This window comes from Acinonyx jubatus, chromosome E3 (assembly GCF_027475565.1).
Source record: "Acinonyx jubatus isolate Ajub_Pintada_27869175 chromosome E3, VMU_Ajub_asm_v1.0, whole genome shotgun sequence".
Taxonomy (NCBI): Eukaryota; Metazoa; Chordata; class Mammalia; order Carnivora; family Felidae; genus Acinonyx; species Acinonyx jubatus.
Genome location: NC_069398.1, coordinates 11,537,289 through 11,553,266, shown reverse-complemented (window position 1 = coordinate 11,553,266; position 15,978 = coordinate 11,537,289). Strand labels below are relative to the sequence as shown.

The 15,978-nt window shown below is 43.2% G+C and overlaps 2 protein-coding genes across 4 annotated transcripts in view; one reads left to right on the top strand and one right to left on the bottom strand.

Moving 5' to 3' along the window:
* The window catches only part of PDILT (protein disulfide isomerase like, testis expressed), a 42,598-nt gene extending 31,596 nt beyond the window's left edge, over positions 1 to 11,002 (top strand). The window contains exons 8-12 of the mRNA XM_015067192.3: positions 1,950 to 2,147; positions 5,198 to 5,318; positions 7,490 to 7,668; positions 9,083 to 9,172; positions 10,643 to 11,002. Coding sequence (XP_014922678.3) covers positions 1,950 to 2,147; positions 5,198 to 5,318; positions 7,490 to 7,668; positions 9,083 to 9,172; positions 10,643 to 10,879 — 825 coding nt within the window. The 3' untranslated portion in view covers positions 10,880 to 11,002. The remainder of the gene's footprint in view (positions 1 to 1,949; positions 2,148 to 5,197; positions 5,319 to 7,489; positions 7,669 to 9,082; positions 9,173 to 10,642) is intronic.
* The window catches only part of ACSM5 (acyl-CoA synthetase medium chain family member 5), a 110,445-nt gene that overhangs the window by 59,866 nt on the left and 34,601 nt on the right, over positions 1 to 15,978 (bottom strand). The gene's annotated exons all lie outside the window — the stretch shown is intronic.

The window sequence follows — 15,978 nt, the reverse complement described above, 5'->3', positions numbered from 1 at the left end:
CCCAAAATAAATACAAGTAAAGCCACTAGGGCATGAACATATTTAATGTTTGTGCTACATCCCACCATATTCTCCAGGAAGTTTGTTCCAATTACAGAAATATCTCTGGTTAATATTTTTCCTGCTTTATTCAATTTTAAAATATAGATTTTTGATGTAATTCAGTTGATCACAATCTGATTGCTTCCCTCTATTTCTCTTATGTTATGATAGTCAGTACTTAGCCATATTTCTTCCAGATTATTTTTTTAAATTTAGCTCTTTAATCTGGGTGGAGTTTATTTTGGCATATATTGTTAGACAAGGTTCTTTTTTTTTTAATGTTTATTTATTTTTGAGAAAGACAGACAGGTAGAGTGCATGAGCAGGGGAGGGGCAGAGAGAGAGAGGGAGAGAGAAAATCCCAAGCAGGCTCTATGCTGTCAGCTCAGAGACCCACCTGGGGTTCCATCTCACTGTGAGTTCATAACCTGAGCCGAAATCAAGAGTTAGATGCTTAACCAGTTGACTGAGTCACCCAGGTGCCCCTGAGATAAGGTTCTAAATGCCCTTTACCCCAACTATCTAGGTTCCTGAATGCCATTTATTGACTGTGATCCATTTTAGAGCCAAAGACAATGGATGAATACTATTCAGACAGGTCATACCCCCATATCTTATCCTGTTCACATCTAGCCAATATTTGTTGAAAGTATACAAAGGATGGTTCTAATACGTTGCTCTGTTTTCACAGTCTCCCCAGCACCCGGAAGAGTGTCAGGCACATAACAGGGCCCTTAATATTTTGATAGATGAATGACCTGCGGGTATCAGTGTTTGCTGTGGCCTCTAAGTGGCCTCCCCACTTCCAATCTTACTGCTTCTCTGCAACCAGAGTCATTTTTCACAAATTATTGTAGCACTCTCTGGCTTATTATTCTTCAGTGGCCCTCTATCTTACTCAGATAAAACTCAACCTCCTTATTAGAGCTCTGATCTCATCTCTGACATGTCTCTAACCTTGTCCCCCGTGACTCTGTCCCTCATGATGCTGGAGCCACACCGGCCTTTCCTTTCTATTCAAGAACATTTTATGTTCCCTGACCCCAGTCTTTTGCATTAACAATTTCCACTGCCTGGTTCAGTGTTGTCCTGACTTGTTAACTCATCACCCATGTCCCTGCTAAGATGTCACCTCCTCAGATACTCTTCTTGACCTTCCTACCTAACACTGAGCTCTGACCTGACTTCACCTATATGGTCATGTTCTATCACAGTGCCCTTTTTACTGTCTAACTGGCACTCATTGCTATATGAATTTATTAATTTATTCACTCCTTTGTTGTCTATTTTTTCCATTAGAACATAAACTCCATGAGGGCAGATCTTATGTCCCCAGTAGGTAGCAAAATGCCTAGTAGGCACTCCACTAATATTTGTTTAATGATGAGTAAATGAAGTCATGAATTCCCTTGACAGAAGAATAATTTAGAACAAAAAAAGCTGACATATGAGCATTTTCTACCTCCCAGTTATTGAACTAAGCCATTGTCCTGTTTAATTCTCTCAACAACCCTATAAGGTGGGTACTCTTATAATCTCTACAAGATAAGGAAATAGAAGCACAGAGAGGGTCAGTTATGGTTTTGCCCAAGGACCTGGATGAAAGTCCAGGACCTCCTGACTTCCTGTGGTTGTGTGGATGGTACCCTGCATAAGGATGGTGAAACCGGGCAGACGGACAACATCGGCCTGTGCCCTGGGGCACAGGGCTGCCCTGCCTGATGGAAAGGGGCCCTCTTCTATCTTTCAGAGGCACTCCATAGACCCTGCTATTTGCATTCCGTTAGTGATCTCCCATGGCTCTGGAGTTTCTTTCCCTCAGTAAGGGATTCCTTAGCCAGTTTTAATCTTTAACCTTCTCATGGCCTCCGATCCTAGAGGGACACAGGTTTTATTTGATTTGGCAGATCCTTTTCATCATTGTGGATGCAGATGAACCCAGAAATGGACATATATTCAAATACTTCAGGATTACAGGGGTTAATATCCCATGTGTCCAAATCCTAAACTTAAGCTCTGACGCGAGGTACAAAATGCCTTCTGAGGAGATAACCTACGAAAATCTCAAGAAATTTGGCCGCAGCTTTCTGAATAGAAGTGCCAAGGTAAGTTTGTTGTTGGACAAACTTTACCCTGAACCTCAAAATTTCATAATTTTGCTGGCTTTGGTCATCTGAACAGGGAGGCAGAATAAAGGTCAATCTCATGGTTCAAAATGGGGAAATACCCTTATCTCTCCACCTCCAATCTTTTCAACTTTTGACTTGTCCTGACACTATGATTCCACCATTAATTCTTTATTCTGAAAGGCACTTCCTTTGCAGATACTCTCAAGTGAAATGCAGGAGCTCCCAGGGCCAACATCCTATGAAAGGAGACACTTTTCCTCCTTTTGGACTCTCCTGTGAAAGATTTAAGGATAGATGGATTTTGGGGGGGAGGGGGGTGGGGATGTATTAAGCCATCAGGATTTAGCACTAAAGGTTTTAGGGACCTCGTCTGGGAGGTTAGAAATGAGCCTGTTTTGCTATAAAAGGAAGGAGAAGGATCATACATAACACAACATCTCCTGCTGTTTATGTAGCACTTGTGAAGTCCTTCAGCCACCCTGCTGCATTAGGTGACCATATTTTTTATTTACCAAATGGAAACACTTTTGAGAATAATGGGGGTTGGGGGCATGCAATCTTTAAAAGTATTCTGAAACAGAATAAATTGGAACTTTCCAGGGAAACCAGAATATTTGGTCCCTTTCCCTCTGAGGGTTCCCATTACCTTCTGTCCATTCCCACACAGACACTCCTTCTCAAGTGAAAGCTGTTTTTTTTTTTTTTTCTCCTATGCACATCATCATCACAGGCCAAGTAGTGAGGCTGGTGTCCTCCATGACATTTCCTCCTACCTTCAAAATGCCAGACCCCACGCATTTGGACTTTTAGATCACCTGCTCCTACCTTCCATTGCTGTCCTCTGATCATGTCCCTTTCACTCTCTGAGGACTTAAGCTCATTGCAGACTTGCTTTCCATCCCTTCTCTGCCATCACCTCCAGAAATGTCAGTATGCAAAACCCTGGTCTCTCTCTTCTCTAGTCACTGTTTGCCATTCCAGCCACCTGCTCTTGTGGCCACACTTTAGAGATGGCAGCCCCTCTGAAAACCTAATTTCAAGCTTCCCATCCCTTTAGTTCCTTTTTCTAGTATCCATATTGTTGTAAATCCTTACCCTTCTCATGGCTTCCAGTCTCCTGATGCCATGTCACAATCTCTCTACTGCCTTCATGAACTTGGATTCCATAGTTCATCGCTCTGGTGACGATTCCCTTAATTCCTTTATCCCTTTATTTATCTATCTTCTACTTCTTTACACCCTGTAGAATTTACAAGGCAAAATCACAACCCTGGTTGAACCCACTTCATGTCCCTACTGCTTCCAGGCCAATGCTAGAGAAACAGAACACCACCCTGAGGCAGGCTGGTTTCACTGAATCACAAACCTCCTGTGGGCTCTTTGAAATGTCTTGACATATCTATAGAAATTCCTCTTAGTGTGTTCATTTTCTTCATCTCTGAGTCTCTTTGTCCTCATATCCCCTTCCTTCTTCCAGTCTCAGCTGAGCACGAGACCATGTATCATTAAGGCAAGGGCCCCTCATTTTCTGTCAACATATCTACAAACCTACCTGCAGCACTACCCATTCTCTCTCTCTTCCCTCCAGTTGAACCTCAGGAGGTGTCTGTCTCCTTGTCAAGGACCAATACATCCACCAAACTCTTGCAATAGAGATGAGCATGCTTCACATGATGTATGAGATGTCACATGCCTGGTCTGGCCCATTTCTAATTTCCATCTTTTTCACCATTTCCCACCTCCCATGTCCAGCCCCCACCTTCTTTATGCTTCCTCAGAAAGAATCTTCAAGTCCCTTCCAGAGGCTGGGGTCGGGACGAGGGAAGTATTGTAGGAGCTGGCAAACTGGGTAAAGGCCAGACAGCTATGCATATTAAGGACTTGGTGTCCTGAGAGCAATAGAAAGGAAAATTTGCATGGTGAAAATAAAACCCCACTGGTAGAATAAAGGTGTGGAGAAGATTAGGAGATGCAGAAAGAACTCTGTGGGGCTATTGCAGTGATCTAGGTGAGAGATGAAGGCTACCTGGGTTGGGGAGCAGCAGTGCAGATGGAGAGAAGGGTGTGGATTCAAGAGACTGCAGGAAGCAATGGTTGTAGAGAAAAATATATGTTGTGAGATTTATACCACTTCCTTCAAAAAGAAGCAGAGCTAGGTTCATTCTTTCATGCATTCTCTCACAGAATATTTACTCAGGTCCTACAATGTAACAGGCTGTGCATACTCAGTGATGAAGACAGAAAAATACCTTGTGACATTCTGTCTAGTGTAGTAGAGACACATGAATCAAATAACCAGAAAAGAAAATAATGAGAAAAATAAGATATAAATGATAAACTTGAATAAGTGATACAAGGAAAAATATCAAATGTTATGAAAACTTACGGTAGCAGGATCTGACCTAGTTTGGGGAGAGTGAGGGAAGCCCTCCCTAGAGATCATTTTGAAGGGTAAATCTGAGTTAACTGGATAAAGAAAGAAGAGCAAGAATGGGGAGTGGGGAAGGCCCTCCAGACGCAGGAATGGAATCAACAAAGGCCTGAGGTGGAAGAAAGCTAGCCCTTTGGTTAAACAGAAGACCAGTATGGTTGAAGAAAGGGAAGAAAGAATGGTAATGAGCTTGGTGAGGCTAATGGGAGCCAAAGGGTGATAAAGGTTTAACAGGTCATGTAAATTATCTTGGTTTTGATTCAGGAAGTAATTGGGAACAGATAAACTTTAGGGGGGAGGTCAGGACAAACTAGTTAAGATGTTAAAGACATGAACCCAACTCTCATCTGAGAACCTCACAAATTACATATTTGGAAGGCTAGAATTCATTCCAGCTTGAAGCCCTACCTCTTCCTTAGCCCTCTGATCTCAACTGGCCCTGAACAATTCAGGCTGAACATGAGCATTTCAAACTCTTTCCCAAGGCTCTTGTTAAGAACAAGAGAAAACTTCCCATTGTTTCCCATTGGGGCAGGGAGCCCCAACTGCCAACCCTTTTCTGGCGACTGTCAGATCTCTCAAATTTGCTTCCTAGAAACATCAATCCAGTGAAGAGATTCCAAAATATTGGGACCAGGGGCCAGTTAAGCAACTCGTTGGGAAGAACTTCAATGTGGTGGTCTTTGACAAGGAAAGGGATGTATTTGTGATGTTCTGTAAGTATCTCTGCAGAGGCCATAGAAAGCAGTGGCCCAGACATTACTTTTTCAAGTGTTATTCCTGAATTCTTGGGCCCCCAAAACTCAAAAATCTATCAAAACACTATGTGAAGGATGGTTTTCTAACATCCAAAGAGTTTGGATTAAGATGCTATCACCCACAGTGCAACTCTTCCTGAAAATCTAATTCTTGGAACATGTGGAATACCGTCCATATAATTCAGGTCTATGGCTTTTACAACAATAATATGCTGATGGCTAACACTGATTCAATGCTATGGTATACCAGGCCTTCTGCTGAGCCATTCTATACTTTATCTCATTTAATCCTCACGACACACTTTTGAAAGTAGCTACTACTATTGCTCTCACTTTGCATATGACTAAACAGAGTCTCAGGTGGGTGAAGAAACTTTTCCAAAGTCAGGCAGTGACTAAGTACTGAGAATAGGGATTGGAGCCTAGACAGCCTGACCTCAGTGCCTTGGCTGGTAACTGCTGTACAGAAGAGCAGTTCTGACTTTAAGTAACTTATCAAATGGCCTGTATTTAACCTACCTGAGTTGGTGTGGCCAAACTGGAGACTCAAATCCTGTAGGAAGAGAGCTTAGCAGTGTGTGGCATATTGCAAGCACTTGATAAATAACAGCTATTATTGCTGCTATTATTGTTGTTGTAATTATTTCCAGTGCTTGCCTAAGGACTATTGCCCTTTCTCTACTCTTTCTGATTTGCATGTGAGAGTCCAAACTGGGGACTTCACTCCTACTCTGAGATACAGAGAAGGGTGATAATGAAGTTACTTCAGACATCTCTCTTATTTACTATTTACTGAGAACTTACAATGAGCCCGACATGAGTTGGCTGTTCACACACCTGCTCTTTTTTCCTCCTCAAAACAAGCCTCTTAGGAAGGTCCAGTGGATTTCTCCATGATACAGATCAGGGAATTTAGTCTCAGAAAGATTAATTACCTTACCCCAGGTCACACAGTAAATTCATTGCAAGGCAAAAAATTCAAATCAAGTTCTGATGCCATTACTTCCTGAGGGCTGGAATGCAATGTGCAGACCTTTAAAAATCTCACTGAAATGGACTCTCATCCACAGGGTGAAGTGTTTAAGGTCTGCATGGTTGAATAACCATGATCTGTTCCCTTTACGTGAGAGGGTGGGCGGCTTTTCTATACTTACCTGACACTGGAGTTATGAGAATGCTCATTTGGCTCTGGTAAAAGGCAAGAGCAGCCTCATTTTCTCGGAAGCAGGCCTCTCAGATTGGCCCCCTGGGACTGTGACCATTATGCCCCCTCCTGTTCCAACCCAGGGCCCATTGGGCTCCAGGGGAGCTGCAGGGAGAGCAGATGGTCATGGAGGCACTTGGTTTGTAAATGGAGGGATGATCATCCAAATGTAGAGTGTCAAGGCCCTGAAAGCCACCCCTCCCACAGAGCCAGAAACTTTAATGCGACCACAAAGAGCAGGGAAGGTTCAGTTTCTTTCCATGCTAGAGCTGGTCCATGATTCTCTCCAGAGGGCTAGGTGCTTGGGCCAGACTCAAAGCTTAAAGGAACTGTCCCTAAGGAAGTCCCCTTTCCAGGGGTCATTGTACTTGTTACAACTTCCTGTTCAACCTCTTAGGTACATTCTCTACCATGGGACTAAAAGGCAGTGTACTATAATAGTCATAAGTCAAAGAAGCCTGACTTCAAATCCCACTTTCTGCTTAATTACCTGGGTGACCTTGGACTGTGAGCTTAACTTCTGTTGGAAAACTCTTGTGCTCTCACTCTCTCTCTCTCTCATATTCACACACACACACACACACACACACACACACACACACGATTTCTGGTAGAACATGAGGAATCATCTAGCATAAATATTTTTCTTTTTTTTTTTTTTTTTCTCTTCAACTGGAGTGGAAAGCTATGTCAAAGGAGAAACAAAGAATAGAAGAAAATGTTCCAGCATGCTTAAAGTGTTAGTGTCTGGGTGGAAGGGGACTATATCAGTTTTTTTCTAATTTATTAATAATGACCAGGTGCTGTGATTGAAATGTAAAATAATGTAATACGGTGTTAAAAGAAAGAGTGCAATTTGCAAAGTAACAGAACCATTAGTAAAATATGGTGATGGTGAACTTGAGCAATGGCCCTTCTCTTTCAGATGCACCCTGGTCAGAAAAGTGTAAGGAACTCTTCCCAGTGTTGCAGGAGTTGGGCAGAAAGTATCAAAACCACTCAACAGTCACCATTGCCAAGATTGACATTATGGCAAATGACATTCAGCTGATGTACTTGGACCGGTACCCCTTCTTCAGGCTCTTCCCCACCGACTCTCAACAAGTGAGGAGCTCTTGGGACCCACATACCTGGAAATGCCATTATGTCATTATCAGAGAACCAGTTTCTCCCTATCTCCAGCTCTGCCTTCTACCCAAACAGCTTCATCCTCAGCTCAAGCCCCTATTATCCTCTCATGTTCAGGTTGAAGAGTGTTTTCCATTAGCTTCCCCACAAGTCCCAAGACTTGCTGTAATTGGGTCCAGCTTGGGTAAGCTGCTCTTCCCTTACCCAGTCAGTGTAGTCAGGCTGATGTGAGTGTCTTGATTAGTCAGGCCCAGTTTCCTCTGGTACTGGGGCTGAGCTCTACCCAGACTATATGGAATAAGGTGGGGGGAATTTCTACGTGAATATTGAGGGTGGGGTGCTATGAGAAGAAGGAAGATCACATGATAGAAAAGCAGTTAATGTCTTTTACACTTCAGTATTATAATCAGCAAGCATCATCAATGTCATGGAACATACTCTCCATGCTGCTCTGCTTTGGCACCTGGAGAAGGGTGTCCATCAAAACAAAGCAAGCCAAGATTCCTGCTCCCAAGAAGAGTATGACTGAGTGTGGGAGAGAAGTCATGATGTAGGCCCACCTCTACATGCAATTGGAATTGAAGGGGACAGATTCTGGAAGGCAAATATTTCATGGAGACATGAGATTTTGAAGAATGCTGAGGATTTAAATCAGATTAGAAGAGGGATGTGAACTACACATAGGAAGTATAATATGCACGAGGATGTGGGCAGAAGGGTGGCCATAGCACTCTGAAGGAGATGCCATCCTTCTGTACAGAAGATGCATGTGGAGGAGTGGTACAAAATGAGGCTGAGTTGAGAGGGTGGAGCTATCTTAAGTCTTTAGTTATCTGAAAGGGAGTTTAGACAACCAGTGGGCAGTAAACAGCTTCATAATCTTCTTAAAGACTAAAAAAGGAAAGGGAACTAGTGTTGACTGAGCAATGATCATGGATCAGATGCTTTGTAAAATAAGAACTATTCTTATTCTTCTTCTTATGATAATAATGTCAACTATATGTAGTACTCACTATGAGTCAGGTACTGTTTTAAGTGCTTTTCATATAGTAATTCAATAAATTCTTATAACAACATATATGGTAGGTACTGTTGTTATCTTCACATTACAGATAGAAAAACTGAGTCATAGAGACGTTAAACAGGGTTTGAATCTTGACAGTATGCTCCGAGGTCCGTGCTCTGAAGCACTACGTTATAGCCCTATGGTGGAAGAGTTTTTATTATTCTTATGTTAGAGCCATGGTAATGGAGGCTCAGAGAGGTTAAAGAACCTACTCCCTGTACTCAGGTTGTTAGGGATTTGACCCTGGACTTATCTTACATAGCAATCCCTGAATATTTTGCAAGAAGAGGATATTGTCTTGACCTTGTTCCATTTTCTTCCTAGGCTGTACTGTATAAGGGAGAGCATACCCTGAAGGGCTTTTCTGACTTCCTGGAAACTCAAATCAAGACCAGGATTGAGGATGAGGATGGGGTAAGGTGAAACAACAGTACCTGGATTATTCTGTCTCACATAGAACATCAAGAACTCAAAGGACTAGGAGAGGGTGTGCCAAGAGTCCCATAATCTTGTACTCTGGAGATCATTGACGACTCGGTGAACAACTACCCATTTTGGATGACTTTATTTCAAGGGCACTTATTACAAGGAAGTAGAAATGGCAGACTTTAGAAATGAAGGGAAAGACAAAGGCTCTGAGGTCTCCTAAGGTTGCTTCCCTGGCCTCTGTTCCTGAGTCAGTAACCAGATGTCTTGACAGGATCCAGCTCTCTGGCATTATTTTCCTAATGGATGAGATGACAATCCCCATTCTCTCTGAATCCTGTTCCTGCCTCAGTGAGACCATCTGCAGGAAGGTGCCATCTCTATTAGTTAGGACCCTTTCGTTTGCAAATATCAGAAACACGATTCTTTCGTTTAGGCAACAATGGGAACTTAATCCATATAACTGCTAGAACATCAGGTAGATTCAGAAGCTCAAACTCATTTTCTGTCTCCTCATCTCTGTTTTACCTTTGTTGGCCTTATTCCCAAGCAGTCACTTCCCCATGGAGGGTCAAAGATTTCCCCACAGCTCTAAACTAATATCTTCCCAGCTTAAAAAGCAAGTGCCTAGGGGTGCCTGGGTGGCTCATTTGGTTGAGCATCTGACTTCAGCTCAGGTCATGATCTCATGGTTTGTGAGTTCAAGCCCCACATCAGGCTTTGTGCTGACAGCTCAGAGCCTGGAGCCTGCTTTGGATTCTGGGTCTCAGTCTCTCTCTGCCCCTTGCCCACTTGTTCTTGTTCTCTCTCTCTCTCTCTCTCTCTCTCTCTCTCTCTCTCTCTCTCCCTCTCTCCATCAATCAAAAATAAGTAATCATTAAAAATTAAAAAAAAAAAAAAAGAAAGAAAAGGGGTGCCTGGGTAGCTCAGTCAGTTAAGCACTTGACTTCAGCTCAGGTCATGATCTCACTGCTCATGAGTTCAAGCCCCGTGTCGGGCTCTGTGCTGAAAGCTCAGAGCCTAGAGCCTGCTTCCAGTTCTGTGTCTCTCTCTGCCCCTCTCCCACTCATGCTCTGTCTCTTTCCCTCAAAAATAAATAAACATTAAAAAAAATTAAAAAAAAAAAAAAAAGCAAGCAGGCACCTACTTCTTAGTAGTCCTAGGAAATGTCCTGGATAGGGATTCATGATAGGCCTGGGTCACATGCCCAGCCCTGGAGTTAGAGCTGGGGCAGCCACACATGTGGCCTTAGAGTGGAGGAAGGAGGTTCCACAAGGGCTTTCTTTCCAGAGGGGCAAAACCACAGTTGGGCTCTGGCATCTATGAGGATGCTCCAAGTGCCTCTCTCTGGGCATTTCCAGGAAAAGAAGACTTGGTAATTATAATCACAATTACCACATATGTCTTGCCTCTTTATTTCTTTATCCTACTTCTTCCCTCCCTTCTTTTCTTGACTAGCTGTTGTCTACTGAACAAAGTAAAGTGACAGAAGAGGAGGCATTAGCTGAGGAAAAGGAAGTACCTATTATCAAGAAAGAGTTACTTGACCAGAAGTTGCCTGGGATAGAGAATGTGACAAAGCTGGAAGAGCCAGCTGGGCAAAAGGAACCAGCCAAGGAGGAGGAGGAGAAAGTGGCTAAGCCAAAGGGACCTCCAAAAGAAGAGAAGAAACCAAAAGTGAAGGAAGAACTGTAGCTTCTCCAAAGCTAAGAGCCATTTGCCAGGTCCTGGCATCATTTTCTAAGTGGATCTGCTCTAAAAAAAATGATATATCATTGCAGTGGGTGGAGGCTGGATAATTAAAAACTCCTGAAAGTCTTTGGCCCTGTTCTTTGCATTACCTCTTTTTCGTGGTTGGTGCTGCCTTAGAAAAGCTGTTTGGCCTGGAATTCAGGGTTGCAAGCAAAGCCATAACTGAAACATTTAATGAGTGTTTACAACATGCCACACAGTCATGTAATTCTCACATTACTTTCATTATCCCCATTTTACAGATGAGAGATCTGAGGCAAAGAGAGGTTAAGCAACCAGTCAGGACCACATAGCCAGAAAGCCCTTGAGATATGATCCCAGGCACTCTCACTCCAGAGACTACATTTAACCCCTCTCCACACCACCTTCACTAGGTTGGAGTCCCCAGAGTTTGGCTAAAACTTACAAATGAAGTGGACTGATTTGTTTAGGCTGTATTTTGGCACAGTAAGAAAGAGATCCAGCCCCAAACATGTCCCCAGTCTACTATAGTTCAGTAAGTGACCCACTATCTTAAGCAGCAAGGCACTAGGATAATCCTCAAGCCCCTTTGTTTACTACCCTAAAAGTAACTCTACCAACGCATGTGACTCCACCCACTTGCACTGATTCCATCCACTTCTGTCCACTGACACGTGCCACTTATCTCCATGTGACTCCACCCGCTTCCCTCCACCTCCACCCACCATTCTCAGCCAAGGAAGTCTCTCCAATGGTGCTTCTATTGCCATTCTGTAGTTCCTTGCCCACCCCTCACCCCTATTCCATAAAGCTGCTGAAATTCTTTTAAAAAGCCATATTCGTGAAAGCTTGCAACACTACCTTGTTTTAACTCTGTAATGGCATCTTTATCCCTTTTAGAATAAGATTGGTCTGCTCACCATGTCTTCCAGGCCTAGAAATTTCTGGCCCCACAGATCTCTTCTGTTCCCTTCTCTCTCTCTGTCATTTTCTAGGCTCCAGTCATACTTCCTGTCTATTCTTGAACAGTTCAAGTGCTTTCTCTCCTTATGGCTGTTCCTTCTGCCTAAATGCACACATGATGCACCCCCATAGATCTTCATGCAGATGTCTTTTTTATCCTTCAAACCTCAGTTCAAATGCCACCACCTCAAAGAGGGCTTCCTAGATACCAACATTTGAAAGCACCTTGTTTTGCTGTGCACTAATATACTGCTTGATTCCCCCACTGTTGGGTAAGTCCCTGGAGAGCAGATATATCTATTCTCTTCCCCACTGTATTCCTAATGCCTAGAATGCTGCTTGGACACAGTAGGTGCTCAGGTAATAAATATCCATGGATCAAATGAAATTTGATTTCAGCCAGCACCCTATCTCTGAGATACATGATTTCACTGTCATCCCAAAAGGGGCAGGTGCTGACACAGTGTTGCCTGGAGACCCAAATTAGATTCTATATTAGTTTCCTATTATTGCTCTGAAAAATTACCACAAATTTAGTGGCTCCAAAAGTACCAACTTACTCTCTTACAGCTCTGGAAGCCAGAAATCAGAAGTTAATTTCACTGAGCGAAAGTCAAGGTGTCATGAGGGTTAGTCCCCTCTGGAAGAATCCCTTGACTTGCCTTTTCTAGCTTCTGGGGGGCTGCCTGCATCCCTTAGCTCATGGGCCTGCCCAGATAACCTCATATCAAAGTCTTAAACTTAATGGTACTGCAAAGTCCCCTTTGCGATGTAAGGTAACATTCACAGATTCTGGGGACTAGGACACAGACATCTTGGGAAGTCATTATTCTGCTGACCACAGACTCATGCTGCTAATTTGTGTTAATCATTTTGGCCAAGTGGCAACAGAGCTCCTCTTGAAAAAGGGGGCATATTATTTTACCGACCAAAGTCTCTGCAAGTCATCTAGGCCTTTCTACTTGCCACCTATCGTGAGAGAAAGGCTGTTTATACTTCTTCAGGCTCCTGAACCAGCTCCTATACCTCCTTCTCCCACCCCCAAACCTGGCGTGTCCACATCCAGACTAAGCAGGGAACAGCCTGGGGCCCTGGAATTCACCTGAGCCAGATTGCCCCAACAGGAGCAGGTGTTAGTATTCAGGACATGGTGTGAAACTCACCTGCCTCAGCCTTAAGGCTATGTGGCTGCCGGTCAAAGGAGGGGTTCATGGAGGCTGCTAGGAATAAATCACATGCAACAGAGTTCCTAACTGGCCACCAGCCAGAGAATGGATGTGCTACTTGCAAGTCCCCCACGTGTATTTGGGGCCTCATGAAGTGGAGGCTCAGATTGGGATAAGCAGTTATAGGTAAGGCTGGTGGTGACCCTCTCTTGGAAAGGCCTTCCCCCTTGACTCATTTTCTACCCCCTCCCAATACACAGCACTCTCACAAAAATCCTTTGTATTCTGTTTAATCAATTTTTCAAATTTCCTCACACTTTAGCTTCATTACCTGAAAAAAGGACCCAAAACCACCTACCTTTCATTGCTAAGCATGGAATGTTTTTTATCCCCAAGGAGTGCAATGCATCACAGGAGTAAATCTGAATAAAATATACACTTTAGTATGGATTTAACACAGGCTAGCTGGGTAATCTCAGGGAAGCAACTTAATCTTTCTCACCTACAGTCTTATTGGTAATATGTGTTGTAACAATTATTGTATGACACAATAAACATAAAAGCATTCAGTACAGTGTCTGGCCCAAGAGAGGCACTTAGTAAGTGACAGCTGTCAAGATTATTAAGATCAAGTCTCCTACCCATGCTTAAAAGTTGAGAGAAGAGCATTCCAAGAAAATGGGAACTTCTGATAAATTGAGTAAGGTTTGTTCAAAAACAAATATTTTTGACTACTCTTCCGGAAGCAAGATAAAGAAAAAAAAAGTGATTGAATTTGGCAACATGGATGTGTTTGGTGATCTTGATGAGCAAAGTCAATGGAGCTGGCAGATCAGGAAGCATATCAGTGTGAATTTGAGTGGAAAGTGTGCAGATAAATCTTTTGTGAAGTTTGGCTATGAAAGGTTGGAAATAGGATGGTGGCTGGAGGGAGTGTGGGGTCAAAGGAAGGTTTCTATAGAAGGGACTAGCAGATGAGAATACTCTCAAGTGACTCCAAGAAGAGGAAGTTACAGGAGGAAGGAGTAAGCGAAGGTGAGGAAAAAAGCTTATCAGTGCAGGAAGAAGGATGCTGCCTCCATCATGACAGGAGAGGAGATGTGGAAGATGAGTCCAGAGACAGGAAGACGGAGAAGATAAGGGAGGCATTGCTTACTGGCTCCCATGAGTACACTGTGATGTCATTAAATGTGTGGGGCTGAGAAAGGGTGGGAATTTTGAAGAAAGGGGAAAAACATCCAACTAGAGAAACACCACAGGACGATCCAGCTGCACTAAGTGCAGGTGATGCTTATTGTTTTAAAATGTAGGTTTTATTATTATTCAGGTATTGCAAGGCCAATAGATGAGAAAACAGATGCCACTGAAAACACAGTTTATTATATTCACAGATCCCAACAGGAGGGGGCATACAAGGTCAATCAGGAGGTCAAGGGAGAGGGGGGAAGATGAGCAAGAGCCTTTCTTGTGGTTTCCATGGGAAGGAAGAGGAGAGGCAGGGTAAGCAGGTTTAGGACTGGCTAGTTTGAATAAATTTCAATGGGCCCTGGGAAGTGGGAATTGGGAATCCTGGGAATCATCCCTGGTTGTCTGGTGTCTGGCACTGGGGTGATTAGGGCAAGGGAATAGTGGCCCTGAAAGTGAGGGGTCCTGGCAAAGGAGGGTGTGGGGGTGGACTCTGGGTGATTGGTTTGAGTATGAAAAGCAGATCTCAGGCCAGCCCATTGCTATCTGTAGGAATTAGTTAGCTTGGGAGGGGCAGTCCCTCCACGGTCAGCAAAGCCCCAAGATGTAAAAGCATCAGAGAAACTAGAAAAATATGGTTATTGGACTTATGAATAGTCTCCAACACAAAGGTCCCGCCCGTGGCCTTTGCCCAGACAACTCCAGGAGCCACCCAGAGCCTCCATTTTAATCTTTTGAATATCTTTTAGATCTTTTAGATAATCTTAAAGATACCTGGATGTGGGTTTAGACAGGGCCTCATTTGCACCAACCAGAAATGATATTCCCAATCCAAAATGGAGAAAAAGATTATTTTCTTCTTAAGCAATAGGAGGAAAAAAAAAAAAAAAGGAAAGGACACAAACAAACTGCCAGTTTAGAAAAGAATAAATAACCAACAAATGAAGAGACAATGACTTCTCCTTTCATTGAAAAATTGCAAAAGTAAATAATGAGATTTCTACTTATTTTTTTGACAAAGATAGAAGAAAGTGTACAATGTTCAGGGTTGGTACTATGGTGGGACCATAAAATAATTTTTAAAAATCTCTCTGGGGTGCTGTTTGGGAAGAAGTATCAAAATTCGTAAAACTGCACCACTTCTTTGACCCAGAAATTTCACTCCTACAAAATTATCCTGTGGAGATGAGTGCACAGTGCTGATGGTTACCCTGCCACTAAATGAGACAGGATGAAAAAGATCCTGAAAAAGTACATGCAGTGGGTCATTGTTCATTTCCTACTCAGCCCAAGTTCACACATATTCAATTTTTCTCAGTGGGACTGACTCTTAAGACTGAACTGTCATCTACATGGGCCTGGGTCAGGAGTCATGGAGTCGAGCCCGGGCTCTCCCTTTTCCTACCCCTGTGACTGTCCATCAGCAAAGCAGCATTGGCAGTGACTTCCACGGGTAGAATCGTTACTACATGTCTGTCCTTACATCTTCTCCTCTAATCACCATAACTACTCTAGGAGATGGGCACTTCCCCTTTACAGACAATAAAAATGACCTCAGAAAGATTAAGAAATGAGCCCTCTGGCACACTATAAATGGCTGATCAAGAGCCAGAACAACTGCCTCAAAAGTCAGTATACCCAGTCATGAAGTTATCCACCTCCCAAGGGGCCTGTCCTCATGGGAACTCAGAATCTTTGTTTCACAGAGTGGGTCTGGTGTAGTGATGTCTGAATTATCTTCTGGCTCTGACCTTCAAGTATTTTCAG